This window comes from Callorhinus ursinus, unplaced genomic scaffold (assembly GCF_003265705.2).
Source record: "Callorhinus ursinus isolate GAN/ISIS: 27379988/994484 unplaced genomic scaffold, GSC_fseal_2.0 scaffold12, whole genome shotgun sequence".
Taxonomy (NCBI): Eukaryota; Metazoa; Chordata; class Mammalia; order Carnivora; family Otariidae; genus Callorhinus; species Callorhinus ursinus.
Window position 1 is genome coordinate 5127174 of NW_027397074.1, and position 15192 is coordinate 5142365.

Below are 15192 nucleotides of genomic sequence, written 5' to 3' on the forward strand. Positions count from 1 at the left end.
ATAGCATGGTAACCTGCCCGGTGACACTCACTGAAGGAAGGTTTGCTAAGCGAAGGAATTAAGTAAGGTTTATTAAGCAAATCAATGAAGTAAGGTTTGTTAAGCGCGTGAATGAAGTAAGGTTTGTTAAGTGAATGAATGAAGACGGGGGTAATGAACATTTACCGATTTCCTGAGATTCCCCAGTCTTTAGGGCTCATGTCGCCTACAGTATCTCATCTAATCCTCACGCTTACTCCCATTTCACAGAGGAAAAGACAGAGGCTCAGAGAGGCCAAATGGCTTCTTCAAGATCAAACAGTTTTGACTTTTGTAGCCAAGTGTGTTTTACTAGAAAGCCAGCCCTTTCATTCCTCAGTCTCTTGTAGCCTCCCACATGGTACCTGGCATCCTCAGCCTTAATTTGAGAAGGCAAGGCCAAAAACCTCAGACCCTGTGAAAGTCAAGTTGATCTCCATAGACAAGGTTAACAGCCACCCTATGGAATTTTATATTGTTATTCTTACTCTCATTACTCCAATTGAAATCTGTCACTGTTGCCATTTTAGAGTTGTCATAACTGTTGCCAAGTAATTATACACTTGTCACAAAATATACCATAAATCGAATCCTTATGAATCTTGGTACAAAGTGGTTCAAATGTGAATGTTTAACGAATCCAGAAAATAATGAGAAAAAATACCCTTTAAGCTCCCTAAAATTCACTCACTATGGGTGAATCTATTGTGTCGACTAGAGAAAATGCACTTCAGCCCTCCTGCACCTGGACTGTGTTCATAGCCAAGTTTTCAGTCTTTTAACTGGCATTAAATTACCTAGAAATTGAATGTGTGGAAAATGACAGAAATTCATTTTGCCTCATGAGAGAAATCATTCTCTTTCCTATTTCGATTTTTTTAAATATAGCATGAAAATCTGTATCTTTAAAGACTGTTGACCCAGGTTGTAGGAAATATGTATTTCTATATGATAATAGCTCTAGCGTAGAGAAAAGCTTAGGAAACACAATGATATGTAGGCTATAAGTCAGTCAATTTCCAATCACTCAATCACACATCCCAGTGTAATCCAGAAACTCCTCTACCAACATATTTTATTTCCAGCCAGATATTGGCTAATTTATGACTCTGCCAACAATGCCATTTTAATTAATTTTATTCATCTTATTTCTCTTTCCGCTGCTCCTCGTATCTCATCTATTTGCATTGCCTAGATTTTAATTAAAAAACCTCTCCTCTCTAAGGAGCAATCTGAAGTGGCAAAAATAATCACTTAAAATATTACAGTCATTAAAACATTGGCTGTGGTAGAAGCCATGCATTTTCAATTTTCCTACAAATGATGTTTTAGCTTCCTTTTAAAGTGCACTTTGTATCTGAATTGTCTGCCACCAGCCAGCTTGGCTATCAGAAATGGTCTTCCAGCTGGGTGGGCTGAGTGACAACTCCTTAATGGAGGAAATGGATGGCTCTCTGCTCATGTGGAGGGGAAAGCATACTAGGCAGATTTCATTCCATCTGCCACCAGCTCTCTGCAAGCTGGCATTGCCCAAATGCCCAATATACTCATTCCAACAAAAAGGATATCGTCAAAAAAATAAATTGTAAGGCTACAGATGCCTGAAAGAAGCGTCAGGGCCATTAGACCCCAGGGAGATAATATTAAGAGGTGCCTCGGTGTTCATCTTTGATGAAAACCTAATTAAACTGTGGTGGGGGCGATTGCAAGTACTTTTACAAGTACAGAGGTGAAGTCATTAACATTTGCAGCAGAGGATAGGGAGCAAGCTTAGAAAAATGCTATCCTGAATTGTGGCCAAGGACTTGTTATATTGAGGAATTTGCACTGATGTTTCCTGTTGATGCTTTTCTGAATGGCAAATTCTTGTCACTTAGCTACACTGTGTTCTTCTTTTCAAGTAAAGGAAACCCGTTTCGCTGCAAAGTAGGAAAATATTTTCGATTGACAAATAGAAACAAGTAAGGACTATATTTAAGGGATTTTAAAAAATTGGAGATCTTTGGTACTTAGAACTATAAAGTATGTGTCATTGATCACTGGTGAAATAGTGACACAAAGTAAAAATAGTGATAATATCATAATGCACATTAGGAGGGCTAGAAATAGAAATATTTAGAGTCATTTTCAGAATTTATACCTTTATTTTGCCCCAAATACATGCTTAGTTATCTGATATATAGCCACCATAAGTCAGTCAAAAGCTGTAACTCAGGAAATCAAATTTTATGATCCTGTTTGCTCAAAAAAAAAAAAGCTTGATAGATTTTTAGTATACTCAACAGACTCCTGAATTCCAAAATATTCTTGTTTTTATCATATCAAGAGCTCATGTATCTCACAAAGTTAGACATTTAACTGTCTTTTGAACTTGTTTAGATTTTAATTGTTATTACATATAAGTGACATGAGTTTGAACAGATGCTAAACAAAAATAGCTGGGTATTAAAATCACTGAGAGCAGTTTTCTGAAATTCTTTTCATACTTTCAATGCACATTTTGCTTGGATTTTTAACATAGTATACTGATATTACACAAGGCAAGTTCATTTGTAAAAAAAAAAAAAAGTGGCAACGGACATCTTGCATTATTAAGTTTTCCTGTCCTCAGAGAATTTTTGGTAATCTGCCAAAATTTGGAGGGCCTGTAAAGTTCTAATTGATGCTTCTATCTGCCCTAAATGTGAATGAATGTTTGCTGTATTTTTACCATATGGTATTGTGGGACATATTCTTATACATTTTACTAAACGTTTTAAGTTGACCTGAAGAATTTTAATGACTATTCTAATGAGAAACACAATTAAAAATGGATTTACATATGTTTCTATTTCTCTTTCACCTACTGCTAAGAGTATGGACTATAACAGCTTATTTTTGGAAAAAATATCTATCCAGAAATAAAATAATGATTATTGTATAACACTCAGACGTTTCAGAAACACACTTCACAGGTAATATTACTTGTGCTTCTAACAGCATGTCTAGGGAACAGATATTATTGACATCATTCTATAGCCTGAGTAACTGAGGCCTACAGGAGTTAACTGACTTATGCAAAGCCATGTAGCTATTACGTAGGGCAAATGCATTGGAACAGGCCTTCTGATTCCAATCCTCAGACTCCTTGAGGATGGGTAGCAACTGAGTCTCCATTTCTTGTCATCTTGATTGGTTTTGGTTTCTAGGAGTTTTGTTCTTTTCCAACCTTCATCTCCTCAATTCATGTAAGTGCTGAATTAATTAGGGTCGATTTTAGGGGCCACAGGTTCCCATCCAGAGGCAGAGATGCAGTATCAAAGAAGCCAATTCTATCCCAGTCCAAACGCATTCTGGCAGAAGTTCTGAGTTTGGAGAGTATCTGGGAAACCTGGCCCATTCTAAGATTTTGAGCCCCTTGTGACAAATCCTAAAACAGAATTCACAGGGAGCTCTAACTTGCCGTGTGATTGATTTAGGGATCCTCAGAATGAGAACCTTCAACTGTCCCCCTACCTTTCACAGGAGTCTTAAACACAGGGCCTCTAAACAGTCAACTTCTCAGTAGGCCTGTCCCTGCCCATTCCTGCTCAGATGACTCAGGAATACACCAGTTTCACACAAACTGTCTCCGGTTTTATAGTCCTGGTATGACCATGCTGGTTCATATTACCCTGACTCTAAACCTCAAAAACATTGGGTTCTACTCAGAATGGCAGAGGCAGAAGTTGTCTCTTGATCTCCTTAGCGTGGTGGGGAATCATGCAGCCATCCATTGCTGTGTGTGTTCTGTGCATCCCAAGCCCTGCTGCCCAGAAAATGACAGCCCCATCTTGCTAAGAGAGAGGGGAGGTTGAGCCACCTCCCACGGAACTGTGGCTGTTTACTTTGCGTATGTCACAGCCTTTTTTTGGTCCTGCAGTGCAGCACTAAGACTATGAAGAAGAGAACATTCAAAGAGCAATCCTTTCCGCCTCCACACCGGGAGGACTTTGGGCCTATTTGGGAAGGGAGAATAGAGCTAACTGAATCGTCCGTTAAACCTGACAGACGGGATTAGGATATTTGCTGTGGAAAGACCAGCACTGATTGTTCTAAACCGCTGCCCTGTCTGTTTGAATTAAGATTTGACATTATTCTTCTTTTACAACAAGCTGTTAAAGAACAACTCCTTCCCTATAGAAATAATAATACTATGCCCAAAACCATACCATTATCTCTTTCATGGAAACTTACCAAAGACAGATCCTACTAATTTTTAGATCCTGTTATATTAGCATGAAAATTGGATAACATTCAATTAAGGTGAGTATTAATATGTTTTCAGATCGCTTTATTTATCCTTGATATGGTAAGTGTTTCATATGCTGGTGCTCTGTAGTCATAGTGTCAAAAACGTGTATTTGGTAGATAATTTTCAATAATTATACAATTCCAAATGATCTATTCAACTACCAGATGTATTTGGTAACAGCAAAATCACTAACAAAAAAGATCCTTTAAAATTATTTCTATTTTTCTAAAACAACTGATTTTAATTTTTTGAAATCAGTTTAATAATATGCAGTTAAACAATATCTAGTTTTATAATGGCTTTTTTACATAAATTCTCCATTTCAACTAAATTAAAATATATATCAAATATCTTAATAATATAAATTTTGGAGGAGTAGCAGAACACTTATTTATAACACAATCTTAAAGTATTAACAAACAATTCTGAGGCAAATTGAACCAAAACTGAAATAATTAAATTGATATTCAGCCAGAAATGACCAAGGTTTTATGTTAAGTGAGTCACTTTTTATTACCTAAATATGTCCTTTTATTTTTTTTAAGATTTTATTTATTTATTTATATGAGAGAGAGAGAGAGAGAAACAGCATGAGAAGGGAGAGGGTCAGAGGGAGAAGCAGGCTCCCCGCTGAGCCGGGAGCCCGATGTGGGACTCGATCCCAGGATTCCGGGATCATGACCTGAGCCAAAGGCAGTCACTTAACCAACTGAGCCACCCAGGCACCCTAAATATGTCCTTTTAAATTGTAATTAAATTGTTCTGTTTTCACACATACGGATATTTCATGTATGTCTTTTCCTTAGACAATGACTAAATGGGTCATCTGCACTGATACCAGCATTCTTACATTAATCCCAGATACACATAGGCCACAATTGAACAGGATTCCAGAATGTGAAGATAACTGTGAAAAACATTACTTAGAGTTTGGTGGATTTATTAGGAAAGTAATCTCTGTTATTTTAATTAGCATTTGTAGTCTTTCCAGGATAGTAGTGGACCGTTGGGTTTGTCACCTTTTGACAGTTTCTACTTACTGTTAAGTAAACTGAACCCTAGTTTTGATCAGTTTGTGTGGGGTAAGGATCACATATAATGAGCTCAGTTTAGCATCTGTAAATAATCTGTATTCACTGTGAATAAGATTCTCAGGCAGGTGATGCATGCTACATGCTACAATAGTATCTAAGATGATGACAGGCTCTGTGGGTGTGTCTTATGTGTTAGTGCTGTGAAATGACTCTCCCAAGATCATATGCTCTGACTCTTGAACTTCTGGAAGCTTCTAGAAGCTTTATTTGCTCTTTCAAAATGGTACTCTGATTCCTTCTTCAATTGATTTTATCTGCCATAACCAGTTTAACTGTCAAAAAACATTTCTTTGATACATAACTCCCTTATTCTAGGACACCACTGCCAACAGGATATTGTAGAGATCTCTAAGACTACTAAAGATTTTTTTACTGTCAGGCTCCAGTCAAATTCTCAAAATCATGCTTACTGATCACCATTGTCGTTCATTCATTTTCGTCATTCAACTTGGATTTTTATCCATCCTTTAAAGCAGGTTAAAGACCTGTTCATCTGTGAAGCCTATGCGTTTAGACCAGCCCTGGACAGTGATTCTTACCTTTTCTCACTCATTAGCACTTACCATCTGCTGCCTAGCGTTGAGACCTATCTTTGCCATCTCTCAATGAGACTGGCATTTTTTGAGAGCAAAGATTATGTATTATTATACTTTATTATAAACCCCTCCCCCCCAGGACCTTCCTAAATGCCTTCTACATAGTAAGTTATCTGTAAAAGAAAACTTGATTACTTGAAAAGGCATAGCCATATCATTCATTCATTCATTATTGAATTATTCAACAAATGTTTTTTAAATTTCTACTATAAGCCATGCATTGTGTATACAGCAAGGAACAACATGGACATGATCGCAGCTCTATAGAATTTACAGTTGCTGGGCCTGATATTTTCTGTCCAATTATTTTTCTTCATTTCTATTTCATTTTAAGAAGATGTAAGACTTAACAGGATGTTTGATCTTTCTTTTATTAGTATTTCTGTATATTATTCTGTATACTGTATTCTATTTCTATATATTCTGTATACTAACTTACTACCAAAAGTTAGTTAATAAAAACTTGTATCTTTACAAAGTAAATATTCAGTTTACTCAGCTCCAGAGTTTGATCTTACCTTTGACTACTCCCTCGAAGCTGAAAAAAATATAGGTCAAAAAAAAAAAAGTATCACGAGAAACTCTTTTCCTTTATTCTTTGTATTTTGGGAGAATAGCAAAGATTGTGATTTCCCAGCTCTTCATTGGGGGCGTCATGCTCTACTTTGGTCTCGCCGGAAACTTTTATTCAAAAGGTAGCTGAGAATATACGATCATACCCAGGATTAATTTGACCTTTTCTATATTCCATGTTTTGATTAGCTGGCTATTCGACTCATATCCCATTTACAGACAAATTGTGAAAGGCTTGAATGGCAAGCCAGAAATATATAGAATATTGAAAAGGTCACTGTGATTTAGCCCATAAGCACAGCATTGAAAATATATGACAAGTCATTATCACACTTAATCCCCATGACAAAGACTGGGTGAAGATTGGAAATTATTCCAATTAAAATATTCTTGTTTCATACCGAAGGCTGAAGTGGCAAAGCTCAAATGGCCTCTTGACTCCTTTTTTTGGTGATAACTTAATAAGTTAGAAAGGAATTGTAATTGAATTAAACAGGACAAAAAAAGAAGTAACAAGCTCCTTCTGATAGAGGGAATAATATAATGACTTTTCTAAACACTCTAATTACACATGAGTAAGACAGGTACAGCTACAAAACCAATTCAACAGCCACCCCATGCTCTCTTTTTATCTACAGCATAGCTGTCAGTCAGATGGGAACTCCATTTATTTCCATGGGAATGAAGGCAGTGAGTTCAATTTTGCCACCACCCGGGATGTAGACCTTTCTACAGAGGATATTCAAGAGCAGTGGTCAGAAGACTTTGAAAGCCAGCCTACAGGGTAAGTAATTGCTATCCCATGCTGTGTATAGCACTTATATTTATTCCACTGGACATATTTTAAATGCATATTATTAAGTAGCAAAAGCATAGTTAAATCAATATTGATTATTCGTCTTTTAAAAGATTTATTTATTTATTTGAGAGAGAGAGAGCAGGAGGAGGGGCAGAAGGAGAGAGAGAGAATCTCAAGCAGACTCCATGCTAAGTGCAGAGCCTGATACGGGGCTACATCTCGTGACCCTGAGATCTCAACCTGAGCCGAAATCAAGAGTCGGATGCTTAACTGACTAAGCCACCCAGGTGCCCCAAAGCCAATTGTTCCTTAGAGACAGGACAAATGGTTAGGCTTGTCCTAAACATTCTTTATTAAATAATCAACTATTTTATGTGTATTAAAAATTTATAATTGCAAATACTTTTTAACTGCAGTTGAAGCACTTATATTTCATCTTCGTTTATTCACCTTTACTGGGAAAATTTTTTTTTAATGTGTATGGAAGACAAAATCTTTCCACTACTATTATATTGAGACTGTCAGTCATCTTCCTGGGGCCTGAGATTTATAGACAGAAATCTGACCAGCAGCCTGAGCTGCCACTGCTGCTGTGACCCTTTGCTGCCACATCGGGGTCCTTCACTGTTGAAAGCTAGATTTCTGCTGTGGCTGACCCAGCCTTGCATCAACGAGGTCCAGCCTGTGGGGCAGGCCAGGTATGCCTCTGACGGAGGCTGACACTTTGAGGGACCTCATTCCTTCAGAGCCTAGCAGTGATGTCACAGCCTTCAGTCCATAAAGTTCTTCTCCTTGGAAGTTCCTGACCCCCTTGCAGTTCCATGTCAAGTGTGGCTCGGGTGTCTCCTTGAGGGACCAGCAACTACTACTCCTCTATTCCATCTCCAGGATTTCCCCAAGAGTCAGGCTGCTTGCCTTCCTAACCCTTACACTACACAGGCTCATTCCACTCCCCGTACAAACCAGTGGGCTTTGATGGGGTCCAGAATTTTGACAACGCAAGCAAGGCTTCCTTACCTACCTTTCGGAGATAGGGAACCATCACCAGTGGATCAGTTCTCCCTTTCTCATTCCTGATACAGAAGACCAATTCAAACCCCTTCCCTGGTTATGGAGCTTGACTGCCTATGAGAGAGTCCCAAATCTTGAAGCACAAGAGATTCATTGACCTCCACTCCTTCATCTCTCCAAGCTAATACCATCCATGTGGAAGTGATGAGCCATCCTCTTCAGGGAGACCCACATCCCCTGGGGACGCAGATGATTCTCAGCGATACCCAGCCCCCATCCCACTAAAGCAGAGAGAGAAACACAAATTTAATCTCCAGTAGGACAACTCTCATACCCACATTAATCCCTGTCTATCTATCTACCTCTTTTCCTCAGTCTTCAGTGTTACTAGTCTTATTCTTTTGGGGAGAGAGAAAATTTATTTTTAATTATGGCTTTCATACCTACCTATTCCCTGTCCCACAATGCTTTATTTTCCTTTTTTTTTCAGCTTGTTGTATTATCAAAGCTTGTCTGTAAAAGAACAAAAGATTTTTAGGATGGATTAATGGTCCATCCAGCAATCTGCTAGTAACATCAATGAAGATTTAGTATGAACAAACAGAAAACCATGAGTTAAGCTTAGAAAGGAATTGATTTTATATTAGAAGAAACCCAACATATCTTAGAAAACTAGTGTACTAGTCCAGAAACATAGCTTGCAAAAAATTATTTCAATTAACAGAGTAGACATTCCATTTTCACAGAGCACTAATGATATGAGAGAATTTGTGGCTAAACTAAATCATTCATCCCCCAAAACAAAGAGGGAACTAAAAGTATTTATTCTTGAAAAAAGAACTAAAGTTAGGACACACACAGAGGAACATCACAAATTCCATTCACTCAGTAACTCAGGTGGTTTCAATTATGCTCTTTGGCCACTTCTCAGTACTGAGGATTGTATCAGGGTTTTGGTCACAGTTAAGAGGCTAATACTTTCAGGCCATGGCATTGTCAGCAGATCTCTGTTCCGATAACATAGAATAATGTACTTGACAAAAGCACCTGTGCCACTCTAATTGCTGTACAATTAATTCCTCTAAGTTCTAAAAGCAGTAAATTATTCTAGCAACTACATCTTAGGTTTATTTGTAGCTTTTCCCTTAAGATATCAGGCAACACCCCCCAGATTTACTCATTTATGCTTTCATCTGGTTGCCCAGTTATCCACCTTGGTGTTATATCATAAAGGTGTAAAAGGATAATGAGAGGATCTAGTGTTTTCTGTTTGCAGTGATGATAAAAATGCTGGTTTAATCCATGAGTGTGTGTGTGTGTGTGTGTGTGTGTGTGTGTGTGTGTGTGTGTCCTCTCTGCATCCCATTCACCCACTCCCAAATGTTGCTTTATTGGTCCAGGAAAGAGTGTTGTCATGTTCATTTTTAATCATAGCTTCGGAGAAAAATAAGCCCATCACAAAATCAAATTAATGTGAAATATTTTTACCTAGGGAAAGAGCTGACAAAGAAAAACAGATTAGGAATTTGGTAGTGAAATTCTTTTTTTTGTTTGTTTTTAAATTTAATTTAATTTTATTATGTTATGTTAGTCACCATACGATGCATTACTAGTTTTTGATGTAGTGATCCACGATCCATTGTTTTCGTATAACACCCAGTGCTCCATGCAGTACATGCCCTCTTTAATACCCATCACCAGGCTAATTCTTGATGTGTTTTGTTTTACCAGCCAGATTTACTAAATATTTGTCTCATTCTTCAACTCAATCATCATTACCCACACTGATAATTTACCATTATTCGCTCACCTGCTGAAATAGAAAATGTAGATAATAAATCCCCACTGTGCTCAAGAGCAAGCAATTGAATTGATTGAGCTCTGTAGTTTTGAGGTGACTTTTTTAAAAATAAAAAAAAATTTAAATAAATTAATTAAATTGTTAACCTGTATATAATATTTTCACTTCTCTTAACTATGTTTTTCTCCCATAAGAATTATGAAAGAGAAAAATGAATATGCAATCCTCTCTAATAATTTCAAAACACTTCATATGAATGTTAAGAAAGAAAAGAAATACACTATTTTTTGAATCTGGCTTCCCAAATATTCCTGTTTTCCTACCACTTGAGTCAAACTATTTAATCTCATATCACAAGGGTGCAAGAGCTGTTTGCCAGTCATATCACAAAGTTGTCCTAAATCCAATGTTGATAGGTTTATTTTTTAAGTGGGATCGTAAAGGTTTTTTTCTCTTTTTCCTAAGGAAAACACATCTGTTACTTCAGCAAGAGAGAAACTTTAATGGATACACTGATAATTTATGTGAATCTTTCTCAACTTTGGCTTAACCTTACAAGCACATCATTTAATTAACAACCACCATATCTCACCTAGCTGAGACTGCCTTTAGGTGGGAGAGAGCTTTGTAGAAAAACACGCTGCTATCATATAGATTTTGTATACTTCTCTTCCATCCCAAATGCAAACATTGTATGTTTTTACTATTCAAATACCTTTACTATTCAAATACCTTTACTGCTGTCACTATTCATGTTAAAGAGGAACTCCACAAATGTAATGAATGTTAAAATATTGAATCAAGGCATCATGCTTCAGTCTTCTCCACTTGCCCCAGATCCTTGGAAATTACAGAAAATGAGCAAACATATCTATAATGACACTGTAAAACAAACAAAAAAAATGTGCCTTAGTTGGGTCAGGAATTATAAAGGACTGTACACCAAAAGAGAAGAGGAAACGATCTGATGGAAGGAGGGAACTATAGCCCCAAACACGTGTTGAATAAGACATTAAAAAGATGTCTCAGCACTGCTCCAGGACACAGATGCTGGTCACATGAATGAGGATGGGGCTCTGAGCTACCGCTATAGGGATTGCCAAGGAGGTGAGTCCCTCAGTACACCCACTTCCAAGTAGAGGCTTCTATTCCCAGGAACAAGCAATGAATGTGGATACTTGGAATGGAGAAGCAGGGCAATCCAGGTGACTGGAAACCTCAAGGGGGAACAGAGACCCCCTCTCATGGTAGTCACACCTAAAGGCCCATCTGCCCCCATCAATAACCATTTTTATACCAAAATAAAAAAACAATAACAGATACAAATTTAAGCAAATTATCTAGAATCAACAAATCTGAGGAAAATCAGCTCCATTTAAAAATCATCCAACTAAAGAAATAAGGTCTGAGAAAACAGAAGTAGTAGAATAAACAAATGGAGATTTTATAAGAAGCATAATTAATATCCTTAGAGGGTTAAGAGTGCATACTGCATTTGAGAAATTAAAACACATTTTATTAGGAAGCAGAGATGTGAGAAATGAAAATATATGATTGTTGAAACAAATTTAATGGGTTTTCTTTCTCCACTGAATATCAGCATAGGCATAGCTGAAGAACAAATTAATAATGAGCTAGAAATTTGAGTCTTGAAGTCTATCCAAAACTGAGGGTCACTGGATATAAGGAAAAAAGATGTAAAGTATGGGGGGGGGGGAAATGGCTCTTCTGTTATTAGAAAAATAGGAATTCCAGAAAGAGAGGTCAGAGGGAATATATGGAATGAAATATTCAAATATATTACTGAAGAAAAGTCCCCAAGATTGAAAAAAGAAGAAAGAAAAGACATAGTTCCTGTGAATGAAATGTTTAGCAAGATGAATGGGAACATATCTAGTCCTAGAGCATCAAGAAGAAACTTTAGAACACTGATAAAAGAAGAAATCCTAAAAGCTTCTTGGTGAGATTTATATTACTTTTCTTGGTAGCACTAAGCATAAGTTTAAAAAAAAATGAAGAAGTTATCTAGTTCTGAAAAAATTTTCAGAACATAAAATTCTTCTCCAGTCAATTATCATACCAGTATTAGGAAAAAACAAAAACCTTTTTATTTCTATACATATATATGAACTTCATGGTAACCATGTTTTTTGTACATAACCAAAAACCTACAATAGAAACACAAAAAATAAAGAGAATGGAACCCAAACATAACACTAAAGAAAATCATGAAACCACAAAGGAATATACCAACAGAAGAAAAAAGGAACAGAGAAGACTACAAAAACAACCAGAAAACAAATAACAAAATGACAATAAGTACATACCTATCAATAATTACTTTAAATGTAAATGGACTAAATGTTCCAATCAAAGACATACAGTGGCTGAGTGGATAAAAAAATAACACCCTTTTATATTCTGTCTACAAGAGACTCACTTCAGATATAGAGACACACACAGACTGAAAGTGAAAGGATGGGAAAAGATATTCCATGCAAATGGAAAGGAAAAGAAAGCTGAAGTACCAATACTCATTTCAGATAAAATAGACTTTAAAACAGACTGTAACAAAAGACAAAGAAGATTATATAATGACAAAAGGGTCAATCAAGGATCACGTATAATATTCATAAATATTTATGCACCCAACATGGCAACACCTAAATATACAAAGCAAATATTAACAAACATAAAGGGAGTGATTGACAGCAATACAATAATAGTATGAGACTTTAATACCCCACTTACCTCAATGGATAGGTCATTCAGATGGAAAATCAATAGGGAAACATTGACCTTAAACAACACATTAGACCAGATGGGCTGAATAGATATATAGAGAACATTTCACCCAAAAACTGCAGAACACACCCTCTTTTCACATGTACATGGGACATTCACCAGGATGGATCATATGTTAGACCACAAAACAAGTCAGTAAATTCAGGAAGACTGAAATCATATCAAGCATCTATTCTAACCATTACAGTATGAAACTAGAAATCAACTACAAGAACAAAACTGAAAAAAACACAAATAATGGAGACTAAACATTTTCTAAACAACCAATAGGTCAATGAAGGAATCAAAGAGAAAATTAAAAAAAATACTTTGAAACAAATGAAACTCGAAATACAACTTTTCAAAATCTATCTGACCCAGCAAAAGCAGTTCTAAGAAGGAAGTTCATAGTGATACAGCTTACTTCAAGAAACAAGAGTCCCAAATAAGTAATCTTTTTTCTTATTTTTTTATTATTATGTTGTTAGCCAGCATATAGTACATCATTAGTTTTTGATGTAGTGTTCAACAATTCATTGGTTGCATATAACACCAGTGCTCATCACAGTATGTGCCCTCCTTAATACCTATCACCCAGTTACCCCATCCCCCCACCACCTCCCTTCTGTAACCCTCAGTTTGGTTCCCGGAGTCCAGAGTCTCTCATGGTTTGTCTCCCTCTCTGATTTCTTCGCATTCAGTTTTCCCTCCCTTCCCCTGTGGTCCTCCCCACTATTCCATATGTTCCACATGTGAGTGAAACCATATGATAATTGTCTTTCTCTGCTTGACTTATTTCACTTAGCATAATCCCCTCCAGTTCCATCCATGTCAATGCAAATGGTGGGTGTTCATCTTTTCTGATGGCTGAGTAATATTCCACTGCATATATGAACCACATCTTCTTTATCCATTCATCTGTTGAAGGGCATTTTGGCTCCTTCCACAGTTTTGCTATCATGGACATTGCTGCTATGAACGTTGGAGTGATCTAACTTTATACCTAAAGAACTAGAAAAAGAACAAAGCCCAAATTAGTAGAAGGAAGAAAATAATAAAGATCAGAGTAGAAATAAATGAAATAGAGACCAAAAAAAAAAAAAAGCCCATAGAAAAGATCAATGAAACTAAAAGCTGGTTCTTTGAAAAGATGAACAAAATCAATAAACCTCTTGCCAGATTCATCAAGATAAAAAGAGAGGACCCAAATAAATAAAATCAGAAATGAAAGAGGAAAAGTTAACAACTGACATCACAGAAATACAAAGGATTGTAAGCAACTATGATGAATAGTTTCATGCCAACAAATTGGAAAATGTAGAAGAAATGGATAAATTCCTAGAAACACAGTCTTCCAAAACTGAATCACAAATAGAAAATCTATATAGACCAATTACAAGTAATGAAATCAAATTAATAATAAACCTTTAACCAATTATGGTCCAGAACCAGACAGCTGCACAGGTGAATTCTACCAAACATTTAAAGAATAGTACCTATTGTTCTCAAATTATTCCAAAATATTGAAGAGAAAGGAACACTTCCAAACTCATTTTACGAGGCCAACATTACCCTGATACCAAAACCAGATGAAGCCACCACAAAATAAATGAATAAAAATAAATTACAAGCCAGTATCCCTAAGGATCATAGATGCAAAAATCCTCAAAAAAAATAGCAAACTGAATTTGACAACACTAATATGATCATACACCATGATCAAGTAAGAAAGATTAATTCCAGGGGTGTAAGGATGGTTCAACATCCACACATCAGTCAACATGATACATTACATTAACAAAACCAACAATAAAAATCATATATTCATCTTAATAGATGCAGAAAAGCATTTGACAGAATTCAACATCCATTTATAGCAAAAACTCTTAACAAAGTAGATACAGAGGGAACATACCTCAATTTAATGAAGGCCATATATGACAAAACCACAGCTAACATCATACTCAAGAATGAAAAGCTAAAAGCTTTTCCTCTAAGATCAGGAACAAGACAAGTATGTTGGCTCTCACATCTTTCATGAAACATAGTATTGGAAGTCTTAACCACAGTAATTAGACAAGAAGAAGAAATAAAATAATCCAAATTAGAAAGGAAGATGTAAAACTGTCATTGTTTGCAGATGATATGATAATTTATATAGAGTGAACCTAACGACTCCACCAAAACACTGTTAGAACTAAGAAATTAATTATGTTGCAGAATATGAAATTGACATATAGAAA

At 36.3% G+C, this 15192-nt stretch overlaps 1 protein-coding gene across 2 annotated transcripts in view; it reads left to right on the forward strand.

Moving 5' to 3' along the window:
- RELN (reelin) overlaps positions 1-15192 on the forward strand; it is a 499645-nt gene that overhangs the window by 299304 nt on the left and 185149 nt on the right. For both annotated transcript variants that reach the window (XM_073898696.1, XM_025873239.2), the window contains exon 11: positions 7193-7338. In XM_073898696.1, the coding sequence (XP_073754797.1) occupies positions 7193-7338 (146 nt within the window). The remainder of the gene's footprint in view (positions 1-7192; positions 7339-15192) is intronic.